The 15,715-nt window shown below is 39.0% G+C and overlaps 1 protein-coding gene across 6 annotated transcripts in view; it reads left to right on the forward strand.

Moving 5' to 3' along the window:
* The first annotated feature begins 4,063 nt into the window (after nt 1–4,063).
* Nucleotides 4,064–15,715, forward strand: part of pax2a (paired box 2a) — a 36,310-nt gene continuing 24,658 nt past the window's right edge. For 2 of the 6 annotated variants that reach the window (XM_055030078.1, XM_055030075.1), the window contains exons 1-7: nt 4,064–4,671; nt 5,958–6,123; nt 6,624–6,644; nt 7,087–7,284; nt 10,396–10,481; nt 10,594–10,713; nt 11,606–11,650. In XM_055030078.1, coding sequence (XP_054886053.1) covers nt 4,629–4,671; nt 5,958–6,123; nt 6,624–6,644; nt 7,087–7,284; nt 10,396–10,481; nt 10,594–10,713; nt 11,606–11,650 — 679 coding nt within the window. In that variant the 5' untranslated portion in view covers nt 4,064–4,628. The remainder of the gene's footprint in view (nt 4,672–5,957; nt 6,124–6,623; nt 6,645–7,086; nt 7,285–10,395; nt 10,482–10,593; nt 10,714–11,605; nt 11,651–15,715) is intronic. The other 4 variants (XM_055030079.1, XM_055030076.1, XM_055030081.1 and 1 more) reach the window with 2 other exon arrangements.

The following is a 15,715-nucleotide window of genomic DNA, read 5'->3' on the forward strand; positions in this document are numbered from 1 at the left end:
GTGATTTATTTTTTTTATTTTTATTTTTTTTTTTACTTTTCGGGTACTCATTGCAATTTACTCGATTACTTTAAAGTTCAGTGTTGGATTTTTGTCAGACAAACGAAAATAATCTTGTGAAAAAAACACGTGTGATAGGATTCTGATACACGGTGTGTTAGTGGGGTTTCAGATGTGTTTAGTTTTAAAAATGTAACTGCGCAATTAATAATGATATTTAAACAAAAGAATCCAAACGCAAGCCATTGGTCAGGCCAAATTGTGTGCATATCAAAATGTAAATACTTAATAAATTATTATTATTCGCATAAAAAGTAGATTATTGGGGATTCGTGTATAGGTTAAGCTGACAATTAGGGGGGGAAAAATTATCGATCCATGCTCCGCGCGTGCCTCACAGGCCATCTGTTTTAAAAACGGAAATAAAAGATTTGTTTGATCCTCGATGGAAATTCATCATCCTCCCCTTCCTCTGCATCTTTCAGCTTCATTTTTCCCCCTCATCAGTGTTTTCATTATTCTCTAGATCGTCCCCAGTTGATGCATTTTTCACAACATTAAAGTCGTTATTAATTTTGGAAATTTGTGTAACTATTTAAAGTGTCGGAAGCACTTTAAAGCCACTGTTCCAGAGATTTTTATTGCACAAAAATCGAAAAGCCTGATCCCACAAGGCCCCTCAGTGGCCCGGATTTCTTTTTTTTTTTTCTCTTTTTCTTTTAGGAGAGGGGGGGGAGGGTGCGAAGTCAGGACTAACAGCTTCTTAATCATCGCGCGGTTTGTTTTGCTGTAGCTCGGTGACACGGGAACGTCATTGTAGCAGTGCGGAGAGGTATACGGGGGGCAAATAGGGCTGTTGTGGGCGAAATAGCAGCAGCTTTAGGGCAAAAGTGCACTCACGTGTGAAATTACAGCCGATGGTGCTACATATTGTACCAGAAGCTCCTTTCCACCTCCTTTCAAAAAAGGAAAAAAAAAAAAAAAAAATGCAGAAACAAGAGGAATCGTTTTTAAATTTGTCCACAGGGGAACGTGGACCCTATGAGCAGCCATTAGTCCAACAAAGATCTAAATAACAACTAAAGTTTGCTCGGGTGATGGTTTTACTCCAACATCTTTGAAATGTCACTGCATGAATTCGGTTTGGGGAAAACTGCTTGCGTACACTTCAAAAATTAATTTTGGAGCGGATCAAGTATAAACCAATAAAATTATTTATATAGAAATCAAGCCTGTTGGTTTGTAAATGCAGCCTAATTTATGACATCAATGAAAATATTATTTTGATATCATTATGAGCAGAATTTGTTCAATTAATTATTTTTTTTAAATTATTTATGGTGTGCAGCATCAGAGCATAAAGTTGCCTTCTTTTTCATTTGACAAATATTGTGAATTAATATATCAACTTAATAAAAAGCTGTGAATCACCATGAAATCTGAAAAGATCTGCAGAAAGTTTTGAACCAGTGGCTCACTGTATTTTCTATTTCTTATTTTTAATAAGCATTTTTTTTCTTGCTTTTATTATGGTGGATTTCTGTTAAATACACACTCCACGCACTGTTAAACATGACACAAGGTGAAAATAAAAACAGACATAACAATAGGTTAATTTAATCTGTTCAGAAAGTTTCTGTGTTGGAAAAAGAACTCATTTTTGCATCCAGCTTTGCAAATGAAGGGATCCTAGAAACTAATTTCCAATAAAATGAGGCTAACTTAAAAACCTTAATCCAACACAGTTCTTACACTAATGAAGATAACCAATTGCATTTCTTGACAATGAAACAATTTGTCAATATTTAAGTGGCTAGGTTTCTTATCATATATTTTTTAATAGAACTGATGTAAATGTAACTGCTGGAAGTACTAAAATAAATTGACTTTAGTATGTACCTACCAATGTACCTACTTGGCAAAATCAATTGAACTGGAGCCAATTTTTAAAAATTTTGAATTTTCTTTTTTTCTTCAATTGATTTAGTTGAGCTTTCAGTATAAAGATGTGTGTTTATTAAGATACATGAGACACAAACAGTGTAGCTATGTATAAATTATATTTTTCTAATCAAATGGAAGTACAAAACATACCAGTTAATAAGGATGTATTAAAGATATTTCTGAAATAATAATGCATTATAAATATATCACAATAAGCTGCTATGTTAACTTTGTCCTTGAAAACCAGAACCAGAACAGAAAGACGTTTATTCATAATGACCACTTTAGGGTTAAAAACCTCAGCTTGCTGCCATATTTGACTTTAGCATTTGTTCTGTCATTGAACTGGTTGCACCAGGAAGCAAAATTCACTTTTTGCTCCAGCAGAAAGACTTCCTCAAGTACAAATATAATAGTTTATAACTTAGAAAAAGTTGACATATTTATGGTTAATACAACCTGATTAACCATATCGGTTTAACTGTGGTCTGTTGGGTACTGCACACAATATTTGAGCAAATCCGCAAATTAATTAAAATGCAATCAAAATGTTTAGACATGTTTTCTTAAAAAAAAGAAAAGAAAAAAAAAGCTAATGGTGTTAGAATTTGACTATCATTGGACATTACATTTACAAATCAATAATTAATACCCACTAAAATATTTTTTTAGTGTAAGGATGAACTTCTTAACCCTATAAAGAAAGTGAGGCATTTGGCTGTGGTTGTCAGGAACAAACCTTGTTAGAGCAGATTTAAAATGTCTATTACTGTCAGTAGCATTTTAACAATGGGCTGGTCCAAAAACCTGTTCTTAATCTTTCTTTTTTTTTTTATCCTGTAGAAAAAAACAAAACTTTACTAAAAATTTGTCAGAGGTTATTTTAGTTAGTTTCTAAGCACAATTGAAAATATTGTATTATTAAGTTAATTATTCAAGAGTCAGTTGGCTGTTAAAGGTACACCATTTCAATTCAGAAACACTGAGATCAATCTGAATATATAAAATGTTTGCAAATTGTTATGTCAGTTTCATTGGTTAAGTTCTAACAGACTTTTATCAGTGCAGACAGTGCAGAAGAGACTCCTATCACCACGTTCTTAATTTACGAGCGCTCCAAGTTTTCTATTGACTTCCGGGGGAGATTAGGAGCGCATAATTCACTGTAGTCTGAGGATCAACCTTTGACCCGTCCGGCCTCAGCAGCCCATGCCCGTCCACCGGCATGCATGCATGCACGCATGCTTTCAGCACAGCGGGGCGTTCTATCCTACTGTATGAGCGCCATCTACAGAGCAGAACCGGACACAGGCAACTGGCAGATGATGATGATGATGGTAATGATGATGATGACGGCCTTCTGACTGACTCTCTCTTGCCTTCTCTTCTGAACACATTCAGTCAAATAATATATATATATATATATATATATATATATATATATATATATATATATATATATATATATATATATATATATATATATATATATATATATATATATATATATATATATATATATATATATATATATATATATATATATAGACTTGGTGAGCTTTTTTGTTGTTTTTTTTTTTTTGCAATTTAGGTGAACAAGTTCAGCAATGAATCCACGGTGCAAAGATGGTTAAAAAAAATGAGTTAAGTAGTAATTTTTTTTTTTTTTTTTTCAAAAAGTCCCATGTCAAAAGTCTTACAAGTAGGCATCCCCGAGTGTTTCTTTGGTGAGCCTCCGTGTAAACATCAGATAGAACACGTCCTGATAGCGCCTTTCCTCTCCTCTACCCCCGTGCCTTTAATTTCCTTGATTCTTCACCCCAAAGTCTCATCGTTTCCCATTCCGTCTCCCTCCCATTCCCGGCTGTCGGATGCAGGGACCTCCTCATTTGAGCTGCAGGATTTTTACGTGGGCGAATCACAAAGTGTTGGAATCTATTGCCTTTGTCTGACAAGTCATCCATCTCTATGCAAGGGGATCTGTGGGATGGAGGTAGGCTCGGAGGAGAGGAGGGGTGTGTGAGTGGGGGGTGGCGGTTGGTGGGGGAGGTTGATGGTGGGCTGCGATCTGTGGGACTGCGGCTTTTAGAAACAGACACAAGAGGAGAGGGGCTTCTCAGTCCAAAGCTTCGCTCAGGCACAGCCCCGTTTCGGAGGTTGAGGGTGGACGCGCTGCTCTGTCTCCGCCATGTCCATGTTGTTGTTGTCATCTCCGCCCCTTATCTGACTGAAGCGCAGAGCCCCGCCAGTCCAGCACGCTGTCAGAGGAGAGAGGGGGATTTTCTCTTTTTTTCCTCTCCTTTCTTTCTTCTTCTTCTTCTTCTGAGTGGAGCTCAGAGCTATATACCGGCTTGTTTGGTTTTCTTCAGGATGTCCTCCAAACACTCAGAGTGACACGAGTTTTAAAGCCAAATGCTGCTGCAGCCGGCGCGCTCTGCACACGCGTGGGTCATGCGCTGCACCTGACAGACTTTCTTCCATACTTTTTTTTTTTTTTTTTTTTTTTTTTTTTGGTAAAAGGAAAACTCAACAAGAAGTTGAAGAACCCGCGGACTCCTTCCAAGGCGGACTGTGTTTTACACCAAAACAAATTTATATTTAATCTTTTTTTTATTCGTTTAAAGCTGCACCACAAAGGCGAAACGGCGACCTCAGTCGATTACCTTTCTTTCCTTTGCTATCCCATGGATATTCACTGCAAAGCAGACCCCTTCTCGGCGATGCACCGTGAGTATGCTGAATTAGTTTATGGAGCGAAACATCTCTGTGATGTGGCTCTCATCCCGAATCAAATTAGATTGTCTGCCGATTGACAAAAAAGGTGCCTGTTTATATGAAACCCATATGGCACCCAAATCTATTAGTAAACTTATTTTAGAGTTTACAAGCGCACAAGTTTAAAAAAAAATATAGCCTATATAAATGCTTTTTTTTTTGTTGCTAGATTCTGCAAATTGCGCTTTTATTTTCTCTTCTAAAATAATATGTCGGCTATACACGTTTTTTTTGTTGTTGTTGTTGTTTTTTATTTAAATTTTGCATCAGCAAACCCAGACTGAGCAACTGAAATACATCGATCAAGTCTTAAAACTGTAATAATTCCACATAATTTTTTAGATTTCCCGAAATGTTGGGATTTTGATTCTATTTCTTTTGTCAAGAGTTCTTTTGTTGTTGTTGTTTTTTTTTTTTTTTTTTTTTTTTGCTGTTGTTTTTTTTTTCCTAAAATTAGCTAGACTGTAAAGCTTCCTCGGCGAAGTGGCGAATTATGAACACCTCGATTTAAATACAGAGCTTTTTATTACCTGGGGCAATATCAGCCTCATTGTGAGCAAGAGAGACCTCGCTGTGTGTAAATGCACGTAAACGAGCCTCATTATTCACCATTTGTCTCATTTTAAACGTCAAACTAAAACTGAGCAGTCCCACGTATTTTTTCCATTCTTTTCTTCTTGTTTTTGTTATTCTTTTTTTATTATTATTATTATTTATTTACTCCATATGATATGGGTAAAAGAAGACCCGGACTGGGACTAAATTATTAATCTGTCCTCATTCGCACAATCCGCGTTGGTAATATGAGTTATCAAAGCTTATTTTAATTATTTACAATAATTGTAGCGAGGAAAATTAAACAGGTTGGAAACGTGATACGTGCGACATGTGTTGAGCTACAGAAGGAGTGATGCTCATGGAAAATATTGTCTGATTTGCATGTATTTTTTATATATTTATATATGTATAATAAACATTGAAATGTTCGATTATTAGGGCAAGAGTTCCATTAATTTCATTTGTATTATTATTATTATTATTATCATTATAATTATATATTTTTTTCATTACATTTGTGATTAATCAGTGTCTATAAATATGTGCTTCCTTTGAGTTTTCAGCAGTAATAGTAAAACTTTCACTTTTGAAGCGGCCCCTGCATGCACAGCAGTGTGTGTCCTGTCTGCAGGTATGTAATGTTATGTCCCCCCCTCGCGTTGCTGTTGTATCCCACGCAGGGCACGGCGGTGTGAACCAGCTCGGCGGGGTGTTTGTGAACGGCAGACCCCTCCCGGACGTGGTGCGGCAGCGGATAGTGGAGCTGGCCCACCAGGGCGTCCGGCCCTGCGACATCTCCCGACAGCTACGGGTCAGTCACGGCTGTGTCAGCAAAATCCTCGGCAGGTAAAAGAGAGGGGGGCCCATCATCGAGAGTGTGTGTGTGTGTGTGTGTGTGTGTGTGTGTGTGGGTGTGTGCGTGTGCGTGCGTGCGTGCGTGTGTGTCCAGCATCTTTTTTTAAGAGTATTTAAATGCACATCCCGCCCTTGTCTCAGCTTCAGCCATCGCTGACAGAGGCAGAGCTTTTCTTTCCTGCCTTCTTTTAATTTTCTTTTTTTTTTTTTTCTGTTAATATTTGGCGGATTTTGCCAACTCGCATGAGAAAAACATAATGTCAAAAAAATATATAGCTGGAGACTTTCTCAAAAGTGAAGAGTAAACTTTAATAATTACGAGGGGAAAAAATAGAATGTTTTAGAAATAAAATCTTATCACATAGCCTACATTTTATTCAGCATTTTTTTTTTTCGTACAGTTCATACAAGCAGGAAAACAACGGCTGCAAACAACTAAATCAGCTTCTTCTTAAGGGCACCAATAATTTTTTGACATATATTTTTTTCAGCTATCAGAAGGCATTTCAGAGGTATTTCATTCCACACACACTGAATGTTTTGTCACCAACATTTACCAATAGGTCACGGTGGCATTTGGTGCATGCTGCTGATAGTGGTGAAAATTAGACATTTTAAAAGTGTGCTCTTAAAGCATTTGTTCTGTTTCTGTCTGCCCCCGCTCATATTTTATTTTAATCACACTCCCTTTTTTTGCTCGCCTTCCAGCTGACACTCAATTAGCCCCAAAAACGCTCCCAGGCCAATTAATAGATCTTATTTGTGGGTAATTGTTTGCAGTAAATGTGCATAACTGCAGAACTCGATGGAACAAGCGTTGATAACATGTTTTTTTTATTTTTTTATTATTATTTTTTTTTTTTTTTGAAAGCCACCTTTCTTTAATGAGCACAACATTTGAAGTTGAACGGAGGCGGGGGTCCATTCAGGAAGGCTCACTCTGTCCCCATGCAGGTACTACGAGACCGGCAGTATTAAACCGGGAGTCATCGGGGGCTCCAAACCAAAGGTGGCAACGCCGAAAGTAGTGGATAAGATCGCGGAGTACAAGCGCCAGAATCCCACGATGTTTGCGTGGGAGATAAGGGACCGACTCCTGGCGGAGGGGGTCTGCGACAACGACACAGTACCCAGTGTTTCATCCATCAACAGGTAGGCGAAAAAAAATATTTTTGTCTTATTTTTTTTCTATTCACTAAAGGATTCGGTGACACAGTTTACCCCCCAAAATGCGTGAATTCATCGTCAATTTTAATTTGGTGGGCACCTTTTTAAAAGAAACAGCGACTTTAAAAAAAAGAAAAAGAACAAAAAGAAGAAGAAGTGATACTATTAAAGACACATACTCCGGCTGCACATATCTGGCTGCCGAGACCCTGTTCGAGGGTGGTCTCACACGTGCAATTCGATCCCTCCGATGCGTGGCCCTCCACAACACGGAGGCAGCGTGGGGCCGCGAAGGATCACATCTGTCTCGATAAAAACCGATCGATACCTGCGTAACCAGATCCAGAGGCGGAGGGAAACACCCGACTCAGGCGTTCAATACACGGACCACACTGTCACGGAGGCGGCTGCAGCATCCTCACTGCCAGTCAATATCCACGTCACAACACAAATGTATTTTTATTAAAAAAATATATATATATGAAATTCAAATTATTATTATTATTATGATGATTGAAAAAGAATGTCACAAATAAAAATGATTAAATTATTAAATACCTTTACCTATTTTTCCTCTCGTTGCGGGACAGTTTTTTTTTGGGGGGAAAACAATATTTTAAGATGTAAGGATGCTGTTTAAAAGCCCAGAGGAAGCCTGCAGAATTAAAGGGAAAAGTCCCGTAGCGCATGCAGTGATGAACCTTACTTAGGAGGCACTGTTCCAGAGAGCTGGTCCTCAGCATTACATTTTAATGAGCTGAAAAGAGTCTCATAACACGTCCAGCTAAATTCAAGGGTTGGGGGGGGGGGAAGGGAGGGTGAAAATAATGAAGGAAAACAAGAAAACGACGCTTGGAGATCATTCAACAGGTTTTTAAAAGCGATGTACACTGAAGTGGACTCCTCTGTTCTGTTTCAAGTTACTGTTTGGAAGCATTTTGGTCATTCGCTGCTATGAGAAAAATGCGCCGACAGAAATTGTTTTCCAGTTTGTACGTTAATCATTAACAGCACGGGTTACAGCCCAACAACTCTTAAGAATTCACTCTGAGTTTTAGTCCTCTGATGTGTTCGGATATAGAACATGTGACCCGCTTTAACTTAGTCCAAACGACAAAAAGGTGAATTGCAAAGCATGAAACCATTCCAGGCGAAATGGTAACGTTGCAGGAGGATAGGAGTTGGTGTTGTAAGAAGATTGTTAGAGGAGGAATTAAATGCATGAAGGAAAGAATATAGAAAGAAAAACCCTGGTGGTGGTCTGTCTCATAAAGTGTCTGATTTCTGCTCTGTTTGACTAAAGAGCTTTAATTTTAAACACATCTTTTTTTCTTCTGTGATTTATAAAAGATTACGTAAAGACAAGGTTTTGTAGTCCAATGCCCAATCGGAGAAAAGCACCAATAGGAGGCTTTCCATTAACATTGATCACCATCTTTACATTGCTTTTGCTTGATATATACTCTTCTTTTTTTTTTTTTTTTACACAAGAGCCAAACACCGAAGTCATTAACTCAACCACCCAGATTGCTTTTTCAATACGAACAACACACAACTCGAAACTAAGTCCTTGAATTTACGAGACTCCCTCAAGTCATGAGGTCAGATAACTGTTGTGGTGAGATGTTGGAAATTCAAATAAAATATTGATGTGGAGTTTTCTGGAGGAGGAGGAAGAGAAGGAGGAGGAGGCTGCTTGCCTTTTGTTGCCCTGCCTGAAGGCGAGAGTGGTGGAGAACATCGAGAGATAAAGTGGAAAATGAAAAGTTTTAGTTTAACCCTTTAGCGATGGATTGCACTTTGTGCATTGGCGTATGTGTGCATGTGTGCGTGCGTGCGTGCGTGCGTGTGTGTGTGTGTGTGTGTGTGTGTGGGTGTGTGTGTGTGGGTGTGTGTGTGGGGGGGGTGTGGGGGTGTGTGTGTGTCAGTCACCTCATCTGCACCCTATAAAGTCTGTTCTTGACACATGTTTGCAGCCAGATGTAATTCCATGTGGGATTTATGTCGCTGTCTGTTAATCAATTATCTCATGTTCTCCTATCTATCAAAAGATTACCATAGTCATGGTTTAATGTGATCATATTTCAGAAGAGTTACAGCAGACTTTACACCATGGCAGCATGATTTGGTGAAAGTTTTTATCCTTTTTCTTGTCAGTTTAAATGCATTTTCTGCTTGTTTCTTTCATACTGGTTGTTATTTCAAAGCACAGGAAAGGTTAAAACACGTTGGATGTGGCGTCAGACGCCGTTTGAGCCATTGAGACCCTATTGCTAACCTGTCACGTTTAATTTGTGGATCACAATTTGCATGTGCTGTTCGTCTCCCAGCATCTGTCGTCAACTTTTCTTTCTGGGAGTTCCAATCAATAAGCTCTGAGCACACAGACCTTCTGAGTGCTGTGTTTAGCTTGTAAAAAGAAGAAAAAAGTACGACTCAGAGATACGGCAATGGAGGAGAAGATTGGAGAAAGAAAAATAAAGGAAAGCGAGGAGAAGTGGAGTTTGAGACAGTCGTTATGAGGTACAGTGAGGCAGCACTGGACGGAAAAGAGAGGAGAAATGAGAAAAGAGGATGGAGCTTTGAGAGATGGAGAGAGAGAGAAGAAAAGAGAGTGTGTGATGTGCTGGAGAGGGAGATTATTAGAGTTGGCCAGGTAGAGCCAGTGAAGCTGATCATTGAGGTGAATTGATGTGATTTCATGCTTTGTTTGCAAGATCATACAGACCAAAGTGCAATGAAGACTTTCCCGCCACATCACATCTTACTTGTATGGGGGACTTTATCATATTTCTAACCTCAGAATCCAGCTAGATTGAATCCACAATCTCCAGGGGCCAGCCCTTATTCAGCTGCACACAAGGAGCAGAGAGATTGGCCCTAAAGCCCAGAGATTGGCTATTTGTGACAGGGACAGGCCCGCGTGTCAGGATACAAGCAGGCCCACAAATGGCAGGAGCGCTTTGTACATGCACAGACATAAAGTGGACGTGATGCAACGTGTTTAAGCGTCCGAGGCCAGGCCGGTCTGATGTGAAATCTCCGCACCGTGGAAACGAGCATTGATTGATCCATGTCTGTTGTTCACTTTATCAGGATTATCCGCACCAAAGTCCAGCAGCAATTCCACCCGTCCCCTGATGGATCCGTCACGCCGCTCTCCACACCCGGCCACACCATAGGTGAGCGAATGAATAAAGCAGATTAGAGGACAGTCAAATAAGACAATCGCTGTTGCTGAAACAACTCGGAAAACACACCAAGCACACACACTAACACAGCTTTCTACACCAGTGCCCAGCACAGCCTCGCCTCCCGTGACCAGTGCCTCCAATAATCCCGTAGGATCCTACTCCATCAACGGCATTCTGGGTATTCCCCGCTCCAACGGCGAGAAAAGGAAACGGGATGATGGTAAGGAAAAACACAAGATCCCCTTTTGTTTTTCATCCTTTTTAATTCATCTCATCTCTCTTCTCTTACTTTTTCCCCCCTCTGTGTGTGAAGAAGTTGACATTTATGACAGTTCTGCAGTCAAGAGAGTGTTTTTGTGTGTTGTCTCCAGTGACTTGTTATGTTGTTACATCAGGCAGACCCGAGTGTTCGAAAGAGCGCTGTGATCCAATCAGTTTCATTTTTACCATACAGATATATGGCAACAGAGCAGCCTCTCTATCTGATACCACTGACACTGCATATAGCTGTCATTACAACTCTAATCCCCCTTGGCGAGTCATCAGCATTGCTGCCTCTATCCCCATAAAGTCACAAAAGGCAGAAAAAATCTCCTCTGCAATCTTGATTTTATCAGTGAACTCCTAGTCGTTTAATATTTAGCACTGCATAAAAACTTTAAGGACATTTTTTTTCTGATTAAAAAAAGAAATAAAGCGTGTATTTTACAGCAAACAAAAGCTGAGAATTGGCAAGAAAGCAGATGTAGATACACTCAAAGATTATGTGGAAGGTTTTCTAGTCTAAGCCAGGATGTTTTTTTTTTTTTTTCTTCTTCATTCCTGGGCAGAGCAGGAGAGTGGACACACAACGCCTGAGGGCTAATAGATTATCGGTTGTGCAAACAATTGGCTTTTTTTAATGCCTATGAATTAACATGTCCCCGGTGGAGGCCTGAACAGGTGTAGGAACAGACCGGTGGAGGCAGGGCAGGGGCTGTGTGTGCGTGCGTGTGTTTGTGTGTGTGGGCACATCATTGAGGTTGCTGGTTGGGATGATGTGGTTAAAAATGATCTCAGAGAGCACTGATGAAAACAGGCCACTTCCTTTCCTTTTATGTTTCTCTCTTTAGTTCTCTGGAGTGGCAACCACTTGGATGGAAGGAAAATAGGACATTGTAAGTTGAAGTTAGACAACCTTATTTTTTCTTCTTTTTTTTTCACTTTGCTCAATCAATCAAACCACACATCCTCTCCTTTCACCTGCAGTTGATGTCTTCACTTATTCATGTTTTGCTCATAAAGTGTGGCAGGAAAATATGTATTTTTTGTTTTTCCAAAATAAGTAAAACAATATTAATGGTAAAGTTACTGCGGAAAATAATAGTTTTCATCTAAAGACGAACAATTGAATACTAATACTAATCTACTTTCTGGGGTTTTATGTTTATAAAAAATGAGAAAATTCAGTGTATTCTCAGCAATTGTTTATATCGTTAAATTAACATCTGTATTATGCAGTTTCAATGTCTGGATATATCCTCACTTTTTTAAAATAGTGTTCTTTTTATTAGTCAAATCTCACAACAATGGTAATTGAATTGCTTAAATTGTATGCTAAGGTATTAAGCTACAAGCTATCATGTTTCAGCAAAATACAATTTAAATACCGAGACGTAGATATTTTATGGTCAATGTTTTACAGTAATATCAACTAAAGAACATTCTTTTTACTTTGTTACAACTTCATGCAGACAAGAATGGTCTTTATTTTGTTTTGAAAAAAACAATAACGAGGCATTTCAGTAGTTTATCCCAAAATTGTAACTGTACTGTGTAGGTACATGAGAACTGCTTTAGTCTGTGGCCATATTCTAGCTTAAGATTGATTCTTTAATTAATACATCATTTTTTAAAGTTTTAAAATCACTGAGATAAGAACTCATCTGCAACTGAGTTTAGCGTGTAAATTAGTTGAAGCATGTGTGAAAGTATTCAACTACAAGACAAAATGTTTCTGCATATTTTAAATCCTGATGGTGCTCTTTATAAGAAAGAGTTGTATCGTCCTTGTTCGGCTTCTGTCACAATGTCGTTGTCTAGTGCTCCTCGTGTGACTGAAGTCAGCAGTTGCCCTTTCAGGAAGAAAAAGGTCCCTATTACTGCAGGGCTGTAGAGATAATGTAGTGTGACACGCGTTATGTACACCTGGTCCCCCGTAAGATGAGCCTCAGGGACGCGGGTGCCATAAGAGCTATTAATCTGTCCTTGTCATGTGTTATTGCAAATTAAAAGTAGCATGTTACACTGGACAGCTCACGCAAGAGGAGGAAAAAATGTTTTGTGAGGAAAGGAGGGATAAGGTAGGTCCTGGCAGACTCAATAATAATGGAGCAGGGATTAGTTTTAGGATTTGTGGATGTGTTTGACTCCCACCTTTTGCCTGGAAATGTGTTTGTGAGAGTTTGTGGCTTCAGATGCTCTTCGCATCTACAACACAGTGACATTTAAAAAGAATTTGCAATTCTGCAGAGAAAAGCTATTAATTCACAACCCCCCCATCCCCCCTTACGCCCCAGTCCCCTCCCTCTATCTTGGATGTGCAAGCTATTGAAAAGACAAAAGAAATAGCCTTAAGGGGGGAAAAGAGAGTCTCGGCCCTATCTATGGAGAGATTGGTTTGCATGTCTGCAAGCAGTGATACCAATTATGCCAGGGCTTGGAGTATGCGTCTCAATGCACATCTTCCTTTGCACCCTCCCCTCCCTTCCACCATCACCGCCACCACCCAGCTCTGAATCTATCCATAGCCAGATTTATTTGTGTATCTCATTACGGGGAATGGAATGTTGTTCCTGCCAAATGCATTAATAGTAAAGTAGAGGAAATTAGCCTGTTGTACGGCATGTTCTCCCTCAGTCATTTAAACCTATAGCTTGCAGTGGAAGCCAAGAAAAGTCAGAGAGGATTGGGTGACAACTGCTGAGTGTAAAAAAAAAAAAAAAAAGAATAAAAGTTTCTTTCATTCAGTGACACTTTCAGTTCTTAGTACCAGGCCATTTCCAGACTTAAAGTTTCATTTAATTTTTTCAAGGAAATGGAGATAGTCACAGCCGGCCTAGAGTATAAGCAAACTTTGAGATTTAACAAGGCCCCCACTGACCTTGGAACCCAAAGCAGACTCGAATTCAAAAAGGACAGATTTGTAACTATACATACAATGGAAAAACTTCAAAAATGTGATGCTAATTTATTTATTGTTTTCTATTTCTAATTATATCAAATAAGTTACAAAATTATATTTTTCTAGAAATGTAAGAGTATTACATTCATATTTTGTTGATCAGCGATGATCAGTAAACAACATAGCAAATACTGAAAAATCAGATTTTTCACTAATAAGAGCTGCCAGCACTTTCATCTGAGTTGAATTAAAAAAAAAACAGAGACTCAGAGACTCAGGCTTAGGACATACAATTTGATCATAAATATGGATAGTCTTATATTTCCAAAATATTTTTGTGAAATATAAACAATTACATCTATAAAAGAATATAAAGCACACATTTCCTTTCTATGTCTCATAGTTCTTTAAAAGAAAACCAAATTTGGTCAAAAGTTTAATCTGCAAGTTTCAGGAATAAATAGAACTGGCACATCTCTATGTTTTTCCCTATGACTAAAAAAAAAAAAATCTATCTCCCCTGACTTTTTGAACACTCACAATGGGCTTCAGATTAAATTCTGATTAGTGACCCATAAAGCAACAGCTTAATGTAAATTTAGTGCTCTCCTGGTCGCCTGACCTCGACACTGTTTCCAGTCAGGTTGATGTGACCCAACGGCGTGCTTTCTTCTCATGGCTGGACGGAGTCCAGCGGAGCTCCTGGGAGGACAGGCAACAGGGAGCAACAGCGATAAATTATATTGAGAAAGCAAAGGTCATAACTTGTGATTGTAGCGTGGGTGTGGGATGAGTGCAGAAGGGGAGCTGATGAGTGTGTGAGAGCTGAGAAAGAAATATAGCCTCTTCATTTACGACAAAAATGATCATGGTCAGCTACCTGAATCAAATCAACACCGCTCAAAGCCTTGAGGGGAAAAAAAAATGCAATTTAGATTTGTCCACGTTTATGTTTGGCTTTTTCCTGTTTTTTTTTTTTTTTTTCTTTTTGAGTGAATCTTTTAACACATGTGACCCATTCGTGGAGTTTAAATCAGTTATCGTACGGATTTGAACCTAGGCCTACATTGGTTGACTAGTCAAGCCTCTCCATGACAATGAGTCAATAGAGGATCACTTTAAAAAAATAAATGCATCCAGACTGAGACAGAAAAAATGGAATCATGAGCGCCATATTGGTCGTGATAGTGTGTGTGCGTGCGCGCGAGTGTGTAAAAGAGGGAGAGAAAGAGAAAAGCGCAGGTTTGAGAGGGGGCCACAGAGCGTAACATAGAGACAAGAAGCTGTTAGGGCCCTGACAGTAGACGAGGCACAAAAGAGGTCCACACTGCTTTCCTCCCCCTCCTCTTTTCTTCAACATTTCATTTCTTCTCCCATTGTCCCTTCTTCTTCATCTGTCCTTAAACGGCACGGCTGCTCTGGACCACATGTATCGCTGTAAACAACACACAATGAGATCAGTTTTGAAAAATACAATATAATAAAGTGGGGACTCACTCGGTGGAGAGGAATCATGTCAGAGAAAAGTCAATTATGGGTAGCAATGCTGAGAATTAATGGAGCGACGCGTTGCTGCGCACAAGAAGGGGAGAAAAAAGGCACGGGAAAAGTAGAGAATTCATTAATTGCATTTCCAGAAATACACACCCATGCAGGATGGCAATGCTAAACGACAGGCTGGTACAGAGGAGGGAGATGAAAGCAAAAGAGGACAAAAACCCAGAATCAGAGATGAAAAACGAATCATATTACTGAGCCATGGGTGCAAAATTGGGCTTGTTAGGAAACCATTCTCACATTAATTCAATCTTGGATTAAGATTTCGGAAAAAACAAATCAACTGAACTCAAAAACATATTTGTATACTTACAAGTGGGTTCTCTATTCCATTGATAGCATTTACATTTTAGCAATGAGGACACTTGGACAAAAGGATTCAGAGACCAAATTCAGCTTAAGGGAGTTCAGGACCTTCTACAATTAAAATGTTTTATAGTAACACATATGTTAACAGATGATTAGATCCATTAAATAATAGTTATTCTTGACTTGACTTGAC

The sequence above is a fragment of the Poeciliopsis prolifica genome, unplaced genomic scaffold (genome assembly GCF_027474105.1).
Source record: "Poeciliopsis prolifica strain line A6 unplaced genomic scaffold, Auburn_PproV2 SCAFFOLD005, whole genome shotgun sequence".
Lineage (NCBI taxonomy): Eukaryota > Metazoa > Chordata > Actinopteri > Cyprinodontiformes > Poeciliidae > Poeciliopsis > Poeciliopsis prolifica.